General features: G+C 32.7%; 2 protein-coding genes across 4 annotated transcripts in view; one reads left to right on the forward strand and one right to left on the reverse strand.

Moving 5' to 3' along the window:
- LOC660488 (alpha-tocopherol transfer protein) overlaps nt 1-14,998 on the forward strand; it is a 28,593-nt gene extending 13,595 nt beyond the window's left edge. Inside the window, exons 2-6 of the mRNA XM_966716.5 lie at nt 1,696-1,887; nt 10,347-10,505; nt 10,557-10,650; nt 14,391-14,517; nt 14,569-14,998. Of these exons, the coding sequence (XP_971809.2) occupies nt 1,696-1,887; nt 10,347-10,505; nt 10,557-10,650; nt 14,391-14,517; nt 14,569-14,825 (829 nt within the window). The 3' untranslated portion in view covers nt 14,826-14,998. The remainder of the gene's footprint in view (nt 1-1,695; nt 1,888-10,346; nt 10,506-10,556; nt 10,651-14,390; nt 14,518-14,568) is intronic.
- LOC107398123 (trichohyalin) lies at nt 1,092-10,340 on the reverse strand. 3 transcript variants are annotated; one of them, XM_064358334.1, is made up of 5 exons: nt 10,190-10,340; nt 7,206-10,140; nt 2,331-6,990; nt 1,303-2,280; nt 1,092-1,251 (listed from the first exon to the last, which is right to left on the reverse strand). In XM_064358334.1, the coding sequence occupies exons 1-4, from the start codon at nt 10,235-10,237 to the stop codon at nt 1,980-1,982; spliced, it is 7,944 nt and encodes a 2,647-aa protein (XP_064214404.1). In that variant the 5' UTR covers nt 10,238-10,340; the 3' UTR covers nt 1,092-1,251; nt 1,303-1,979. The 3 variants fall into 3 exon arrangements, with proteins under 3 accessions (XP_064214404.1, XP_064214405.1, XP_015836617.2); XM_064358335.1 differs by lacking the exon at nt 1,092-1,251 and having other exon boundaries at nt 2,139-2,280; nt 2,344-6,990; XM_015981131.2 differs by lacking the exon at nt 1,092-1,251 and having other exon boundaries at nt 2,139-2,280; nt 2,338-6,990.
- Nucleotides 14,999-15,854: the final 856 nt, after the last annotated feature.

Genomic DNA, 15,854 nt, shown 5'->3' on the forward strand with positions numbered 1-15,854 from the left:
TTTCTTGAACGTTTGATTTCAAAGCATGTAATACGTTTATTTCACTTTCTTAATATTAACAACATGTAGGAAAAACCTCACTTTATTACAAGTTTACAAGTAACTAAATTTGCAACTTTACGACCATTGTACAGGGTGAGTCAATAGTGGGTTACGTCTGGCATGTTCTAAGATGCAACCAAAACACTGGATACTTTGTTTGATTTTTTAAAACTTTAATTAAATCAACACTGGTTTTTTATCTTTTAAATAATAATAATCCATAATAATTGCTTATATAGTATAAAAATTATATTTGACTTCCAATCAAAAGATCTACTAGTAGTATAAGTGATTCATATTTTAATTTTAGCAAAACTGACAAACCTGACAGTATCTAGAACAATGTAGTCGTGGGTTAAATTAAATTTTTTTAACAACTACTGATCTAGTCAGCTGGAATCAGTATTATTTTCCGTTCACGATTGTTTTAAATTCTCAGCAGGCGTAGATATATTTTTGTTAGGTTGGCCTCAGGTCCTGTCAGGTACTGTCTTTATGACATTGTCTTGTCAAAAATTCGCTGTGTTGTCAGTTCTACTGCATATTAATTTAAAATGCCGAAAGTAATTTCTGTTGATAAAAAAGCGTGTATCAAAAAATGCTTTAAAGATTGCAAGAAAGACCGACCAGACTTATTTAACTAATGATAATGAGTAGAATAACAATACAAACGTATTCAATTATTGATTTAAAAAACGAAGCAAACTGACAACAGTCCTTGGTTGTCATCAATTATAACCCAAAATAAATTTCTTATGACAACTCACAGTACTGCCAAATAAAATGTCAGATTTTCATAGATAGTCCGAATTTAAAATAATCGTAAATGGTGTATGTTTTGTATAATTGGTTGCATATTTATAGAAATTCAGAAATAACCCATTATTGACTCAGCCTGTATATAACGTTTTTGGGGTTTTTCTGCTGTACTCATACTATATAACAAAAATGGTGGCAACCTATTAAAATTAAATTTTCAAAAGTAACAAAGTAAACAATCTTTTTGTTTCACGTGTTTTATTTAAAATTTAAATAAACATAAAACAACAATTGCTAAACGATTTATTCAAAAAAATAAAGTACATAGTACATTTTCAAAAATGTATGTAACCTCTAATACCAAAATGGGCTATTACCATATTTCTTACTGTCTATCTGGAATTGTGCATTTGCAGCCATAATATTAATAAGTAGACTACAAACAGCAACCTAACAAAAATTAAATTAACAAATCAATAAAAAAATGCACATCGAACATACCTTCACAAATTTGAACATTTTTAAACAGTCGACACCAAAAATCGGTTAAGTAAAGTTTTAAGCTGCCACTTATCCCTTATATAGCTATTCGTATTATAATAAAGTGAAGTGTTATCACACTTATCACTTAAAAAATTTAGCACAGAGAGGTTTTGCGTCAGCGTTTTTTTTTACATTAGTTTTTTTTTTAATTTATACGAGTACGGTTTTGTGAACTTACTTCGTCCTAACATATCTGTGAAAACCGCTTAAACACATAACGATCTGGTTCAGATTATAGAAAGTACGTTTAATTAACATGTCAAGCAACAATTTATGTAATTTGAACACAGCACCTCAACTCTCAAATTCATTCACTTCTCAAGTTTACTAACTCATATTTCTTTGTTCCAGGATGCATTCGCAACCCCACTTACCACACATTTCAGACGAATACATCTACCTCTTCCTCCATGCTGCTTATTACAACATCGATAAAACGAAAACTTGCATCGAAAATTATTTCACGATTCGAGCAAGCGCTCCAGCCATTTTCAACGACAGAGACCCTTACTCGCCTCGGATGCAAGTCATGATAAGTCTTGGGTAATTAAAAAAAATAATGCGAAATGTATTTATTAAAAGTTACAAGACAATCACATTTTATTTCCAAAAGTTGTGCTAAAGTGTAAGTGAAATTAGTCGTGTTTTTTCGTCGGGTCGTATTCGTTCAAGCAATAGTTGTAGAATAGGTTTGGGTCTTTGCTATATTCAGATGATTCGGTTTCTTCAACCTGTAAACACTCTTCTTCCTCTCGTTTCTTCGGTTCGTATTCGTACAAACAATAGTTGTAAAAGAAGTTAGGGTCCCTATCAATTTTTGTTTCTTCTTCAGAATTTACCTTTTCTTCTTTCTTCTTCGAGTTTCTATCACTTTTTGTTTTTTCTTCAGAATTTACCTTTTCCTCTTCTTTCTTTTTCGGTTCTCTTATTCCAGACCTGACAATTTTAATTTTTATATTTTTACGTTACGTTTTACACATTCACACCTCTTACACGTACACTTGCCTTGCTTCGTCCCAGTTTTCTTCAAACTTTCTTCTTCCTTTATTTTTTGACAGGGATCTACTTTGACTCCGAACCTGTCAGTCTTGTTTTTTCCACACTTACAATCCGCCTTACACTTACATTCCTTCTCTTCCGTCTTCTTTTCTATGCATTCTTCTTCATTTTTTGGATTTTGGCATTCGGGGCATTTTAAATTTTCGTCTTGGTTCTTCGTTGAAGATCCTGAGGGATTATCAAATTTTGGACATTTCAAGCTTTCTTCTTTACTTTTGGAACAACTACTTTCTTTGGAAAAGTCTGGGCAAGGATTTTTGAACTTGGGGCACTTTGAGCTTACACCAACCGTTTCTTCTTTTTCACATTTGTTTTTCTCCATTTTGTCATCTTGACTGACATTTTCTTGTTTCGTAACTAACACACAAGAGTCTTGATTTTTTTGACTTGCGTCTTTCGTGTCTTTTCGGCATGGATCTTCTTCTTTCTTCTTTTTTTTAGATGAGCTTTTAGTTTCTTCTTTTCCTAACTTGCATGGATCTATTTTCACGACCTGCTTTGATTTTTCTTCAGATTGACTTTTATTAGTATCTTCTTTTCCTAACTTGCACGGATCTATTTTTACAACTTGCTTCGCTTTTTCTTCAGACTGACATTTATCTTCGTTTCCTAACTTGCACGGATCTATTTTCACAACTTGCTTTGCTTCTTCTTCAGACTGACATTTTGTATCTTCGTTTCCTAACTTGCACGGATCTATTTTCACAACTTGCTTCGCTTTTTCTTCAGACTGACATTTTGAATCTTCTTTTTCTGACTTGCACGGATCTATTTTTATGACTTGTTTTCCTAGCCGACATGGATCAATTTTTTGTTTGCAAGTTTTGGTTTTGGGAAGACATTTGTTTTCAACAGTGAGACATTTTCCTCCTTTAGGCCCACGTAACGCTGACTTGATTTCTTCATATTTGCAAGGAACAAACAGTTTGTGTTCTTCTTTACCTTTACTTGTCCGCAAAGCTGATTTAATTTCTTCATGTTTGCAAGGAACAAAATGTTTGAATGCCCCTTTTGTGCTTGATTCTGATTTCGAATCCTTGCACGGTTGTATTTTCTTCACGGATTTTTCACTACATTCTTTCTTCGTTTTATCAAGCTCGGCAAGTTTCCTTCCTTTTGGATAATTCTTTGAAGAAACCTTACCTAATTTCTTCAGTCTACAAAACTCGATACATTGCATTATGGGACTTTGATCTTGTAGTTCTTGCAAATCCGCTCTGCATCTTTCTTCAAGTGGTCTTATTTTCATACAATCGAATTTCTTCACTTTATTATCATCACAGCTTTTACTCTTCTTTAGTTGTTCTGTGCTTACTTTTGGCAAACCAGGATCAGATTTACATTTTAGCGATTTCTTCGTCCCTTTCTTCACTGTTGATGTGCAAGGACCAACCAATGGTTTATTTTTTTCCTTGCCTTTTATGGACATACCAGGTTTACAAGGACCAACAAATCTTTGTTTTGAACAATCTTTCTGTGTGTTTCTTTTGGTGCAAGGTCTACATTTGGAGTCCTGGTTTGCTAGTTTGTTATTTTTTGATTTTAGTTCTTTATAGTCGCAGGGAGATACTCTTTTAACTTCTTTACTTTTTGCTTTCTTGTCCTTGCAAGTCGATTGTTCCCCTTTTTCTTCTTTTTCCACTTTCTTCTTTACTTCAGATTTTTCACAATGTTTGGGCTTTAGGTCAAATTTGCAATCAAGGCTACCAGTTTTCTTCACCGTCTTTTCCTCTTTTGTTTTACAAAGATCGGGTTCAGATTTTGGTTTCTTAGTTTTCTTCGTACTTTGTTTTTCTTTACTACCTTTTTGCTTTTTGTCCACTTTTTTGCAATGTTGTGGGTCAATATCATATTTACAGTCATTTACAGAAAATATTGTTTGTAGTACTTTACTTTTTGGCTTTGAGGTGGTCGGTACAGATTTACTGTGCTTTAAATCTTTTGTTGGTTTTGCTTCTTTTTCCTTCTTTGTTGAACATTCATCGCTACTTTTAACCTTTCGTAAATCTTTACCCGACTGTTCCTTCTTTAAATTATCAGCAGATTTACTTTTTGGTAATGATTTAGCCGAAGATTTCTTCTTCGACGAGAACAAAGCACTAAATATATTTTTGAAAAGATCTAAAGTTCCAGCGACAATGGATTTAGGTTGTTCTGGCACTTCTGGAAGAGGAGTATCAAGTTTAGGTGAAACAACACATTGAGAGTCTCGAATTTTTAGCCTTTTGCACTCTTCAATATCATTCTTCAATTGTTCGATCATCTGAAGAATTTCTTTACTAGGCGTGGAAGAAGGCTGTTGTTTGCCATAAGTCCCAATAATCAGTGATGAGTTAGCAGCTTTGCTCAGTATTTGACTCAGCGGTACATTTTCTTCCTTTTGTTCACAGATTTGCGTTTTTGGTTTGTCTTCCTTCTTCATTTTAGTTTTACATTCAGTTTCTTCTTTCTTTCTGAAGTCTGGACACGGATTTCTAAATTTGGGACACTTTGAGTTGCTTTTTACGCTAGTTTTGGCTTGTTTTTCGCCCAACATATCACAACGACTTTTTGTTTTTGATTTCTGATGTGATTCAGATGTTTTGCAACTTTGAGTTTTAGATTTACAAGGATCAAGAGTTTTTCTTTCTTTGCTTTTTTCACGATTTTTGTCACCAGTTGTTTTTTCATTTTTACAAGGATTATATTTTTGGATCTTCATTTTTCGTTCTTCACTGCTGAATTTGATATTTTCGTTTTTACAAGGATCAACTTTCTTAATTTCTTTATTACGTTCTTTACTTCCAGACTTCATTTCTGCATTTTTACAAGGATTGAATCTTTTAACTTCCTTGTTACGATCTTCACTTTTCGATTTCGTTTCTTCATTTTTACAAGGATTGAATCTTTTAACTTCTTTATTACGTTCTTCACTCCTAGACATCATTTCATCATTTTTACATGGATTGAATCTTTTAATTTCCTTGTTACGATCTTCACTCTTCGATTTCATTTCTTCTTTTTTACAAGGATTAAATCTTTTAACTTCTTTGTTACGATCTTCACTACTCGATTTCATTTCTTCATTTTTACAAGGATTGAATCTTTTGATTTCCTTCTTTCGTTCTTCAATTTTCGATTTGCTTTCTTCGTTTTTACAAGGAACAAAAGATTTTCTTTCTCTTCGAGTTTTGTCACTGCTTGATTTGGTGTCTTCTATTTTACAAGGGGTAAAACGCTTAACTTCCTTTTTTGATTCTTTAGACGTAGTTTTGCTTTCTTCATTTTTGCAAGGATTATATCGTTGAATTTTTTTGTCTTCTTTAGTGCTGGTTTCGCTTTCATCTTTTTCACAAGGATTATAACGTTTGATTTCTTTCGTTTCTTCATTACAACTATCTTTATTTTTTTCGTCTTCCTTGCATAAATCTGGACAAGGATTTGGAAATTTGGGACATTTTGTTCCCTCTTGTACGCTGTAAGGTGTTTCGGTAGGTTTTAGGTTCGTACAAGGTTGCACTGTTTCATTTTCTTGTTCTTCGCTCGGATTTTCAAAATCAGGACATTTTATTATTTCTTGTGTTTTTTCACATTTTTCTTCCTCACTTTCTTTACTTTCACTAGCACTGGAATCTTTTTGTTTATTTTCATTTTCAAAATCTGGACATGTTGTTTTTTCTTGTGCTTTCTCACATTTTTCTTCTTCACTTTCTTTACTTTCACAAGCACTAGAATTTTTTTGTTTATTTTTATTTTCAAAATCTGGACATTTTGCTATTTCTTTGTTTTTTTCACATTTTTCTTCTTCACTTTCTTTACTTTTACAAGCAATGGAACCTTTTTGTTTATTTTCGTTTTCAAAATCTGGACATTTTGCTACTTCTTCGGTTTTTTCACATTTTTCTTCTTCACTTTTTTTATTTTTAGAAGCACTGGAATCTTTTTGTTTATTTTTATTTTGAAAATCTGGACATGTTGTATTTTCTTGTGATTTCTCACATTTTTCTTCTTCACTTTCTTTATTTTCACTAGCGTTGGAATCTTTTTGTTTCTTTTCATTTTCAAAATCTGGACATTTTGCTACTTCTTCGGTTTTTTCACATTTTTCTTCATCACCTCCTTTATTTTCGCTAGCACTAGAATGTTTTTCTTTCTTCTGGTCACCACATGGATAATACCGTTTGGCAATCTTTTCTTCATTTTTGCGTGCTTCTGTACTCGACAGTTGCGATTTTAAATCGACTTTACAGTCCTTGGGCTTAAAGAGAGGTGATTTTACCCTAAGAAGAGGCAACACATTTTCAGTTTCGGCATCAAACGTTTTTGACGATGTTATTTTCCTCTTTTTTTCCTCAGGCATGCACTTGAATTTTTCATACTTAAGTGAGCTTTGATATTTTACTTTGATTTTTGTACGAATAACAATGGGTTTTTTTAGTTGTGGGTCACTTGATTTTGATTTTAACTCTTTTTTGCTTTCGGTACTTACACTTTTCTTCACAACTTTTCCAGTCGTCATTTTTGGCAACTTGTTTCCGCTTTTGCTTGTAGTAAAATCTTTCGTTTCTTCATTTTCTTTGCAAGATAACGGTTCTTTTGCAACCACCACTACAAAAAATCCGTTAAAATTGACAATTTGGAAAAAAGAAGAAATCGATCTGATTTCTTCTTTCTTTTTCTAATCAATTACGAGGATAAAGAAATCAAAAATATGTATATTCCAAACAGATTTAATACATTTTCAACAGACGATAAATATAACAAACAGGACACATTTTTAATTTCCAAAAACCTCGATGCAAAAGTAAAATAAAATTAATTACAATCATTCTTCGTCTTTTGACATGGATCTCTCTTCACCAGCTCCTCCTTACAAGAATCTTCCTTCTTTTCTTCTTTCTCACATGGATTTTCGAATTTTGGACAAACCATATTTTTGGCTTTTTCTTCTTCAGACACAAACTGTTTATAAATTTGTCCATCCGATTCACAATCGTCAACTTTTCTTATCCCCGGCTTGATATCTTCATATTTGCACGGAACAAAGTTTTTGATTTCGTCTGTTTCTTCTTTACAAGTGAGTGTTTCATTGAAGACTGTTAACTTTTTAAAGACTTTGGGATCTTTAGAACAGTCTCCTTTGTCTCGAGGTGGTATACCTTTACCCTGTTGGGGTGTATTAGCTTTCTTCTTTTTTCTGCAAAGTGCTATACACTGCATGATTGGACTTTGATCAGGTGGCCCGTCTGCTCCTTTCTTTTGACCTTTTTTACAAAGCGGTTCTTGTTTCTTCTCTTTTTGGCAAGGAACGAGCGATGCTTTAGAATCCTTCTTCCCACTTTCTGATTTTTTGGAACATACACTTTCTGATTTTTTGGCTGAAGTTTTAGACTCGGATTTTTTAGGACCACATGGAGACTCTTTCTTCTTTTGTTCAGTTTTCGAACAAGCTGATTTCACTTCTGATGATTTCTTCTCACATGGAGACTCTTTCTTCTTTTGTTCAGTTTTCGAACAAGCTGATTTCACTTCTGATGATTTCTTCTCACATGTCGATTTCTTCTTTTTTTGCTCAGTTTTCGAACAAGCTGATTTCACTTCTGATGGTTTCTTCTCACATGGCGATATCTTCTTCTTTTGTTCAGTTTTGGAACAAGTTGATTTTACTTCAGATGATTTCTTCTCGGCTTTCTTGTCACATGGTGATATCTTCTCTACTTTTTTGGTCTTTGAACAAGATGTTTTCACTTCTGATGATTTCTTCTCGGCTTTCTTCTCACATGGCGCTATCTTTTCAACTTTTTTGCTCTCTTTGTTTGAACAACTTGGTTTACTTTCTTTCTTTTCTTTTTCTTTGGATGCGCAAGGATCTATCTTCTGAACCTTTTTCTTCTGAGAATCACACGATTTCTTCTTTTCCGGCTTGTTTTTCTGGCAACTTGATTTTGGTTTCAATTCTTCATATTTACAAGGTGCCACTTTTCGTTTCCTTTTCGGAGAGTCTTCCTTACAAGCTTTCTTCGATTTCACCATTTTCTCCTTTTTCTCGCCTTTCTTCTTAGCACAGTGACTCGGATCCAAGTCAAATGTACACCCGGCACTCTTGATTATTTTGACCGGTTTCCCGGGTTTCGTTTTTTTAACAACAGGAGCCGACTGACTCTTACTTGGTGGCTTATCATTTTTGTTAAAAATACCATCACACACATTCTTGATAAAGCTTTTACTTCCCCCTATCACATCTTTCTCTTGTTCTTTGGGAGGTGGAAGTTTTGAATCGAGCTTCATTTCAGGCAAACACTTTTTGGCCTTTTCTAGTCTTTCCCTTTGTCTTGCTTTTTTACACTCTTCCAGCTCTTTCTTCAATTTCTCGATCATTTCTATGCTTTTTTGGTCGGTTTCTTCACATGATTTTTTGTCTTTATCGTAGTTATCCATGACAAGGGAAGTATTTGCAGGCTTTTCCCCTCCACTTTTGCCTTCGGGACAATGAGGTTTTGCTTCTTTAGGTTTGCTACAAGGTTTTTCCGATTTAGCTGCTTTTTTGGTGTCTTCTTTTTTACTAGTGCATGGTTTACAAGATTTCTTCTTTTGGCCTTCTTTTGATTTGTGTTTGCTCGTTTTACAGTGTGGTGGTTTCTTGGTGTTCTTCTTTTTGGTTGAAGATTTAGTCTTCGAGTCGCTTGATTTCTTCTTTGCACAATTTTCCACACACTGCATCAAAGGACTTTGGTCTACTTTTCCTTCATCACCAGTTTCTTCACAAGGTTTTGTTACTTTTTCTTCTTTCTTCTCTTCGGCAGAGCAGGGCTTGGGCGATTTCTTCGCTTCTTTGGCTTGGCTACAAGTGGATTCTTTCTTCTTCACTTCGGATTTGCTACCACAAGTTGATTCTTTCTTCTTGACTTGAGTTTTGCTACCACAGGTTGATTCTTTCTTCTTTACTTCGGTTTTGCTGCCACAGGTTGATTCTTTCTTCTTCACTTCGGATTTGCTACCACAAGTTGATTCTTTCTTCTTGACTTGTGTTTTGCTGCCACAGGTCGATTCCTTCTTCTTCACTTCAGTTTTGCTGGCACATGTCGATTTAGCTTTACTTGCTTTCTGTGTAAAATCTTTCGAAGAAGCCTTCTTGCACATTTCGAAAAGTGTGGGTTTCTTCTTATATTCATCTTCGAGTTTGACTGGTTTTGTGGCAGTGTCACGTTTGGCGCATTTTTTACCACAGGAAAAGTCGAATTTGATGCACTTTTTGCTGACCCAAGTGCCAGTCAAAGCCTTAACGTCGCAACGTTGCGACTGACTCACTTCTTTCTTGTATTTAGGAATTGGTGGTTTTTTCGAAATCGGGATTTCTTCCTTTTTGACCGGCTTGTCCTTTTTGGTGGAACAACTTGACTTGCTTTTTGAGCCTTCTTTTCGCCCTCCTCCGGTTATCTTCCCACAGTCAATGGAACACTCAATTTCCCCTTTTTCCACGGAACATTCGACAGAACCGGACGAAATTTTCTGCTTGGTCTTTGACGATTTTGCCGAAGTTTTTGGACTTTTGCTAGTTTTCTTCGAATATCGCGGATCGTAGCCGAAATTGTACTTCTTCAAGTGTTGCTTCCTGCGTTCTTCATTCGAACTGAAGCAGATGGTCCTCGCATGGCTTCGGCCAATTGAATAGATGGGCAGTTTGGCTGAATGGTGTGCATTTGCAACGATGGAAGGGAAGAGAGAAGTAGCTTTGTCAAAAATCGGTCGTGACGATACCTGAAAAGTGTCTTGAAGCAAAACTGGCAGAATTTTTGACTCGACTTACAATTGCGCGAAAGAATGATCTTGGCAGGTTTTTTAAAAACAAACTCATACTAGAATTTTGATTACATAATAGCACGAGGAACTTTTGGAAATGAACGTCGAATTTTGAATTTTGACAAATATAATTCGGTTGTCATGATTATTGTTTTTTTGTCTAGAAATCTGATCAGACTGCCTAAGGCGACCCCGGAAGGGTACAAAGTGCTCTTGTACAGTGTTAGGGACCCAGACCCCACCAAAATGATCTTCAGTGATGCTGTTAAAGGGTTCTGCATGTACAACGACTGCGTCTTGTCGGAGGATGGCCTAGCTGAGGGGTATTTTTACTAATCGAAAAATCAATCCATATTTTTTTGATTTTTTTTTAGTTACATTGTTATTTTCGATATGAAAGGTGTTTCGATCGGACACCTTGCCAGAGTCAGTCTTCCAGCCCTTAAGGCTTTCATGTTCTACATTCAGGTATGAAACATGACATCGAAAATATAGTCCATTAGAGCAGGCCGTGTCTGCAGAACTTTAGCCATATTTTAGCCGATTATTTACATTTTAGCCACATTTTAGTAGTTTATTACACAGCATATGATGTAGCTAAAGTTACACTTCACTTTCATGGCTTACTCTAATTGAGTATATTTTCAATCTCATGGTATTTATTCCAGTGGCGGCTCGCTTGATGAAGTAGATATGAAGTGTCACTTCACTTATATTTATAGAAACTGATTTAAAAATAGTTATTTATTTACTGAGTTTGAATGTAAATCGCTTTATTGCCGAGTGGCTTTTCAAACGTCGAGTGATAACGAAAGGTTTATCATTCAAGAGTTGAAATAAATGAACCGATTTACACGAAAAAGAGATCAATACAACATTTTATTCTTCGAATTAGACTCAACAACAAGGCTTAAAATTGCCTTAAATTTGTTTAATCTGATGTTTCGTATTGAGAAATGCCAAACAGTTATCAAAACTTTCTTACATAGGAGAAAAACCGTTAATTTTGACAGTGTTGATAAATTAACAAAAAAAATTCATCAGAATATGTATAGTGTCCTTTTAGCCCTATTTTTGTCTAAATGTTAGTCTTTTTGTAACAGCAACTATTTAATAAAAATTTTTCATTTGTCATAATGACTTCGCAGTAATTTTTCAAAAATTTGTCATTTTTATAACGAAAAGTTGAATAATTCCGAAACGAAAAAATATAGACCCATAAAAGTTTATATAAAGTTACATTATTTTTTTGCGTAGAATCTAATTATACAACAATATATAGTTATATTTTTTTAATGAAATATATATTATATATTATATATTATATATTATATATTATATATTATATATTATATATTATATATTATATATTATATATTATATATTATATATTATATATTATATATTATATATTATATATTATATATTATATATTATATATTATAGTGGCGGTCAGTTCGATTTGCGTGTGCGTCATCAATTTCATTTTTTCATTACCAACACAAAGCTATAAAAAATTATCAAAAACAATGCAAATTTAAACAGCTAAGGGCTATCTAAGGGTGGTATCCTTGAACATTAATTTACATGTGCACTTCGACAACACCGTCAAGTGTCACGAATTTGTCAAACTGACATTGACAGTAAATTATAGACGTCGTCGCATGGTTGTCGAAAGTGCTATCGGTGTTAATCGCAAGTATTTTCTGTTCGTTTATTGTGTTTTGTGATTTGCGTTTCGTTAGGTTTTTGATTCTGCGTTTATTAGTTCTTGTTTTGTCAATCTGTATTTTTTGTAACAACTCATAATTTAAACACTTCGTAACCTCAAAAAATATTTGATAGTTTGTCACCGCTATGCCCCTGCTATGTAAACGTAGTGACAGAAATGTCAGATGACGCACACGCAAACGGAGCTGAGCGCTACCATATATATTATATATTATATATTATATATTATATATTATATATTATATATTATATATTATATATTATATATTATATATTATATATTATATATTATATATTATATATTATATATTATATATTATATATTATATATTATATATTATATATTATATATTATATATTATATATTATACAGGCTGCTCAAAAACTGGCGCACCAACTCAGTGGTACGTTATTGAGAAGCATGTGCAGATTACGGGAAAAATGTTGAAAAAATTCCTAAAGTCATATTTTAAAAAATCTGGAGCTACAAACTTATTGTTTTAACTTCTTTAGTTTTCATTATTTTTTTATGTTTTTATGTTTCATACCAGATAATCGTCCTGTAACAAAACCATGAATAATTATTTTTAAATTTACTATCAGATTTTAGCAGTTTTTTTAATTTAAAAAAATTAAAATTTATCCAAAAAATCACAATGTGTAGAGGTGCCAACACTGGTAATTATTTCCTAGGAAACCGTTTCAAAAATAATTTATTTTTATTGTTGCTCAAATTCTATTGCGATCATGACTGTTAGACAACGTTGCCACATATCAGTTATCTAAAATCCATTATTTATCAATAACTTTAATACAAAGAATTTTTTTTACTATTTTTACCGTTATATGTAACAAGTTCTCTACCACACACCATTGAGTTGGTGCGCCAGTTTTTGAGCACGCTGTATATAGAGTGTTTCATTAAAAAAATATAACTTTGGTTCATCACTCTGTATACAACACTCTGTATATAATGAAACTATTTTTATTTTGTGGACTTTTAAGTCGATCTATCAGATAATAAAAACGGCATGGCAGTATTTCTAGTTACAAAAAAGTTATAGACCGATTACACACCCCTGGGTCATCCTGTATACAGGTGGTTCTGCCCATTTCCCGTCTTCTATATTTCAGTTATTACTGTTATTAGTAAAGTTGGACTTTTGATAAATTGTAGACGTTATTTATACTCTAAGGTGCGTTTCAGGAAAATATTTTTTAATTATACAAAGTGTTCCAAAAAAGCATGACGCTATAATAACAACTGTATTGTAAGTCCTAACACATTCCGAATTCTTTACTAAAACTTTGTCAACGACAAATGTTTTCAATGTTTAAAAGTCGAATATGGTTAATGTTTTTGGCACATATTTTTTGGCATACCGTTAATTTATTATTATGACGTTATATTTTTTGGGGCACTCTATATAATAAACATATTTTTCTGAAAAGCGTCCTAGAGTATACTAAAAAACATCTAAAAAATATCAAAAGTCTTAACTTAATAAAATCTAAGCTACAGAAGACAAGAGTTGAGCTGGACCACCCGGTACAAGATGATAAAATTTTATTTTATCTTCGAACGCGGTTTTCTGTTTTATGATTAGATGAGTCTTTTTATCGATTTTTTCTCAGTAATGTTAAAAAGCGATCTAACTAAATAATAAGTAATATTATTTCGATGATTTTGTCGTTAACTTTACAAAACTTAATCAAAAGAAGTAAATTTTAGCTTACAAAAACGTGCTAAAATGCTCGTAACATACAAAAATAACGTAGCTAATCTTCCGGTTTGAACAAAATTTGTCATCTACAAATCATGCTAAACAGGTCAATATAACCAAAATTTTATTCTAATAATAAAAAAAAACAAAATCTGAAAGAAAAGTCTAACAAAGAAAGCAAAAATAATGTCCAACTCTTCCTTTGTAAATTTTTTTACTTGTTTTAGCTGAAATGTGCTAACCTGTGCGACAATGAGTACTTTAGATCTTTGGTATTTTTTTGGTCTATTTAAGCAAAATTTTACAAAAACTGTGCACTATTAATTTAAATATTGCAAAAAGCAAAAATAACGACTAATTTGGCAGATTTTCAAAGAAAAATTTGCAAAAAATTGGTCTGCCACTTATAAAACGAACCTAAATCAAGCAAATAATTCAAATACACTTTTAAGCTTATTAGATGGGAATTTAGCAAAATAAGTAGTCATTTTTGACGAAGTTTTACAAGATTAACTTCTCGCTCAAAAAGCAAGGGAAATCTATCAAAAAATTTCTGGTCTGCTTTAGCGATTTTATGTGAAAGGATCGTTTTTGTCAAAAAAAGAAGCTAAAAATCTCAAAAATGGCAAAAGTTTACATAAATTTCTCTACCAAAATAAAGGTTATTAGCTCTTGACCTAATTTTGTATCCACGAGCCGCCACTGATTTATTGAGTTTGTTTTTTTTTCTAAAAATGATCATATTTTGTTCAGGAAGCTCATCCAGCTCGCTTGAAAGGCATCCATATCCTGAACACAGCTTCCTGGATCCACCACATCATGAGAATCGTCTTGCCTTTGATCAAGTCAGAGCTTTTAAGCATGGTTAAGTTCCATAAAGGTAATAACTTGTTTTCGAGGCATTGGACAGTGGCTAAATTTTTTTTCTCAGGTTGTATTCCTGAGGGAGTCCCCCAGGAGCTCTTGCCTGCCGATTACGGCGGTGAAGCGCCCTCTGTGGAAGAATTGGACACTGAGACGAAGAGTATGGTCGATAAATACGCCTCCTGGCTTAAGGAGTCGGTTCATTTTAAAGCAGATGAAAGTAAAAGAGTTAAGAAAGCGTCCTGGTGGGGTCTTTTCAGTGGAAGCAACTCCACGGAAAGAATAGATGAAAAAACAATCCTTAAGAACTTACAAATCGATTGAGATTTGCCGCTATTTAGATAATGTGTTATAATAACGTTGTAAATAAAATTGAATATTGTTTGGTTAGGGCTCAAACTATGTAAGTCATTAATAAGAGAGTGTCTGTTGTCTATTATATTATTATTTGTTGTGAATATTAAAGAATTAATTACGAATAAACCATAAGTTATGAATGCATTACATTTTATTAGCCATAACCATAATCATAATTTACGTAAGTTATAATAATTGCTCCAAAGATTGTTCATTCGTAGTGAAATCTATAGTATCCACATATTTTATAATTTTAGACTAAATTGGGAAAGTTTTCAGCCAAAAGACAAAAGAACAAATACGTTACATCATTTTCAAACTATTTTCTTGTTTTTTGTTTTATGTTTAAGTAAAATTTCGCAAAATAATTGAGTTTTTGTCAGCAAAACACGCTTGAATGTCTAACAATGCAAAAATAAGACTGTTTTCTAAATAACTAGGCAATTTTTTGGTTTACTTTATACCAACTGCTTGATTACAAATGAGATAAAAGTGATAAAACGCATGACAAAAAGCAAAAATTTGATTATTGTCAGGTCTGTGTTGAATTTTAATTAAAAAATGTGCGTAATAAATTTTGAAAGACAAAAATCACTCTATACTGTGTTTAATTTTGTGTTTGATTTGACTTATTTTGACAAAAATAAACTTGGAAAATTCAGTAAAACCTTGTAAAAATAACTTAATTTTAACAAAAACTGTTTAACAAAAAACATAAATAAAATAATAGTTCATAATGACTACCGATCTGGTCAGCTGGAATCAGTATTTTTGGTTGCATATTAAAAAAAATACAGAAACAACCCACTGTTGACTCACCCTGTATTTAAAAAATCAATTAACTATTGTTTCAAATGTCGAAGAGTAAAATTTTCACTTAATAATAACTTTAATGTTACCCTTAGACCATTGTTCCTCATTATAAATAATGTGCATTGTTGCTAAAATTAACTTCTAAAGTCATATCTTTTTAGTTATTAACTTTAGGAATCTAAA

Source organism: Tribolium castaneum, chromosome 8, assembly GCF_031307605.1.
Source record: "Tribolium castaneum strain GA2 chromosome 8, icTriCast1.1, whole genome shotgun sequence".
In the NCBI taxonomy this organism is placed as follows: Eukaryota; Metazoa; Arthropoda; class Insecta; order Coleoptera; family Tenebrionidae; genus Tribolium; species Tribolium castaneum.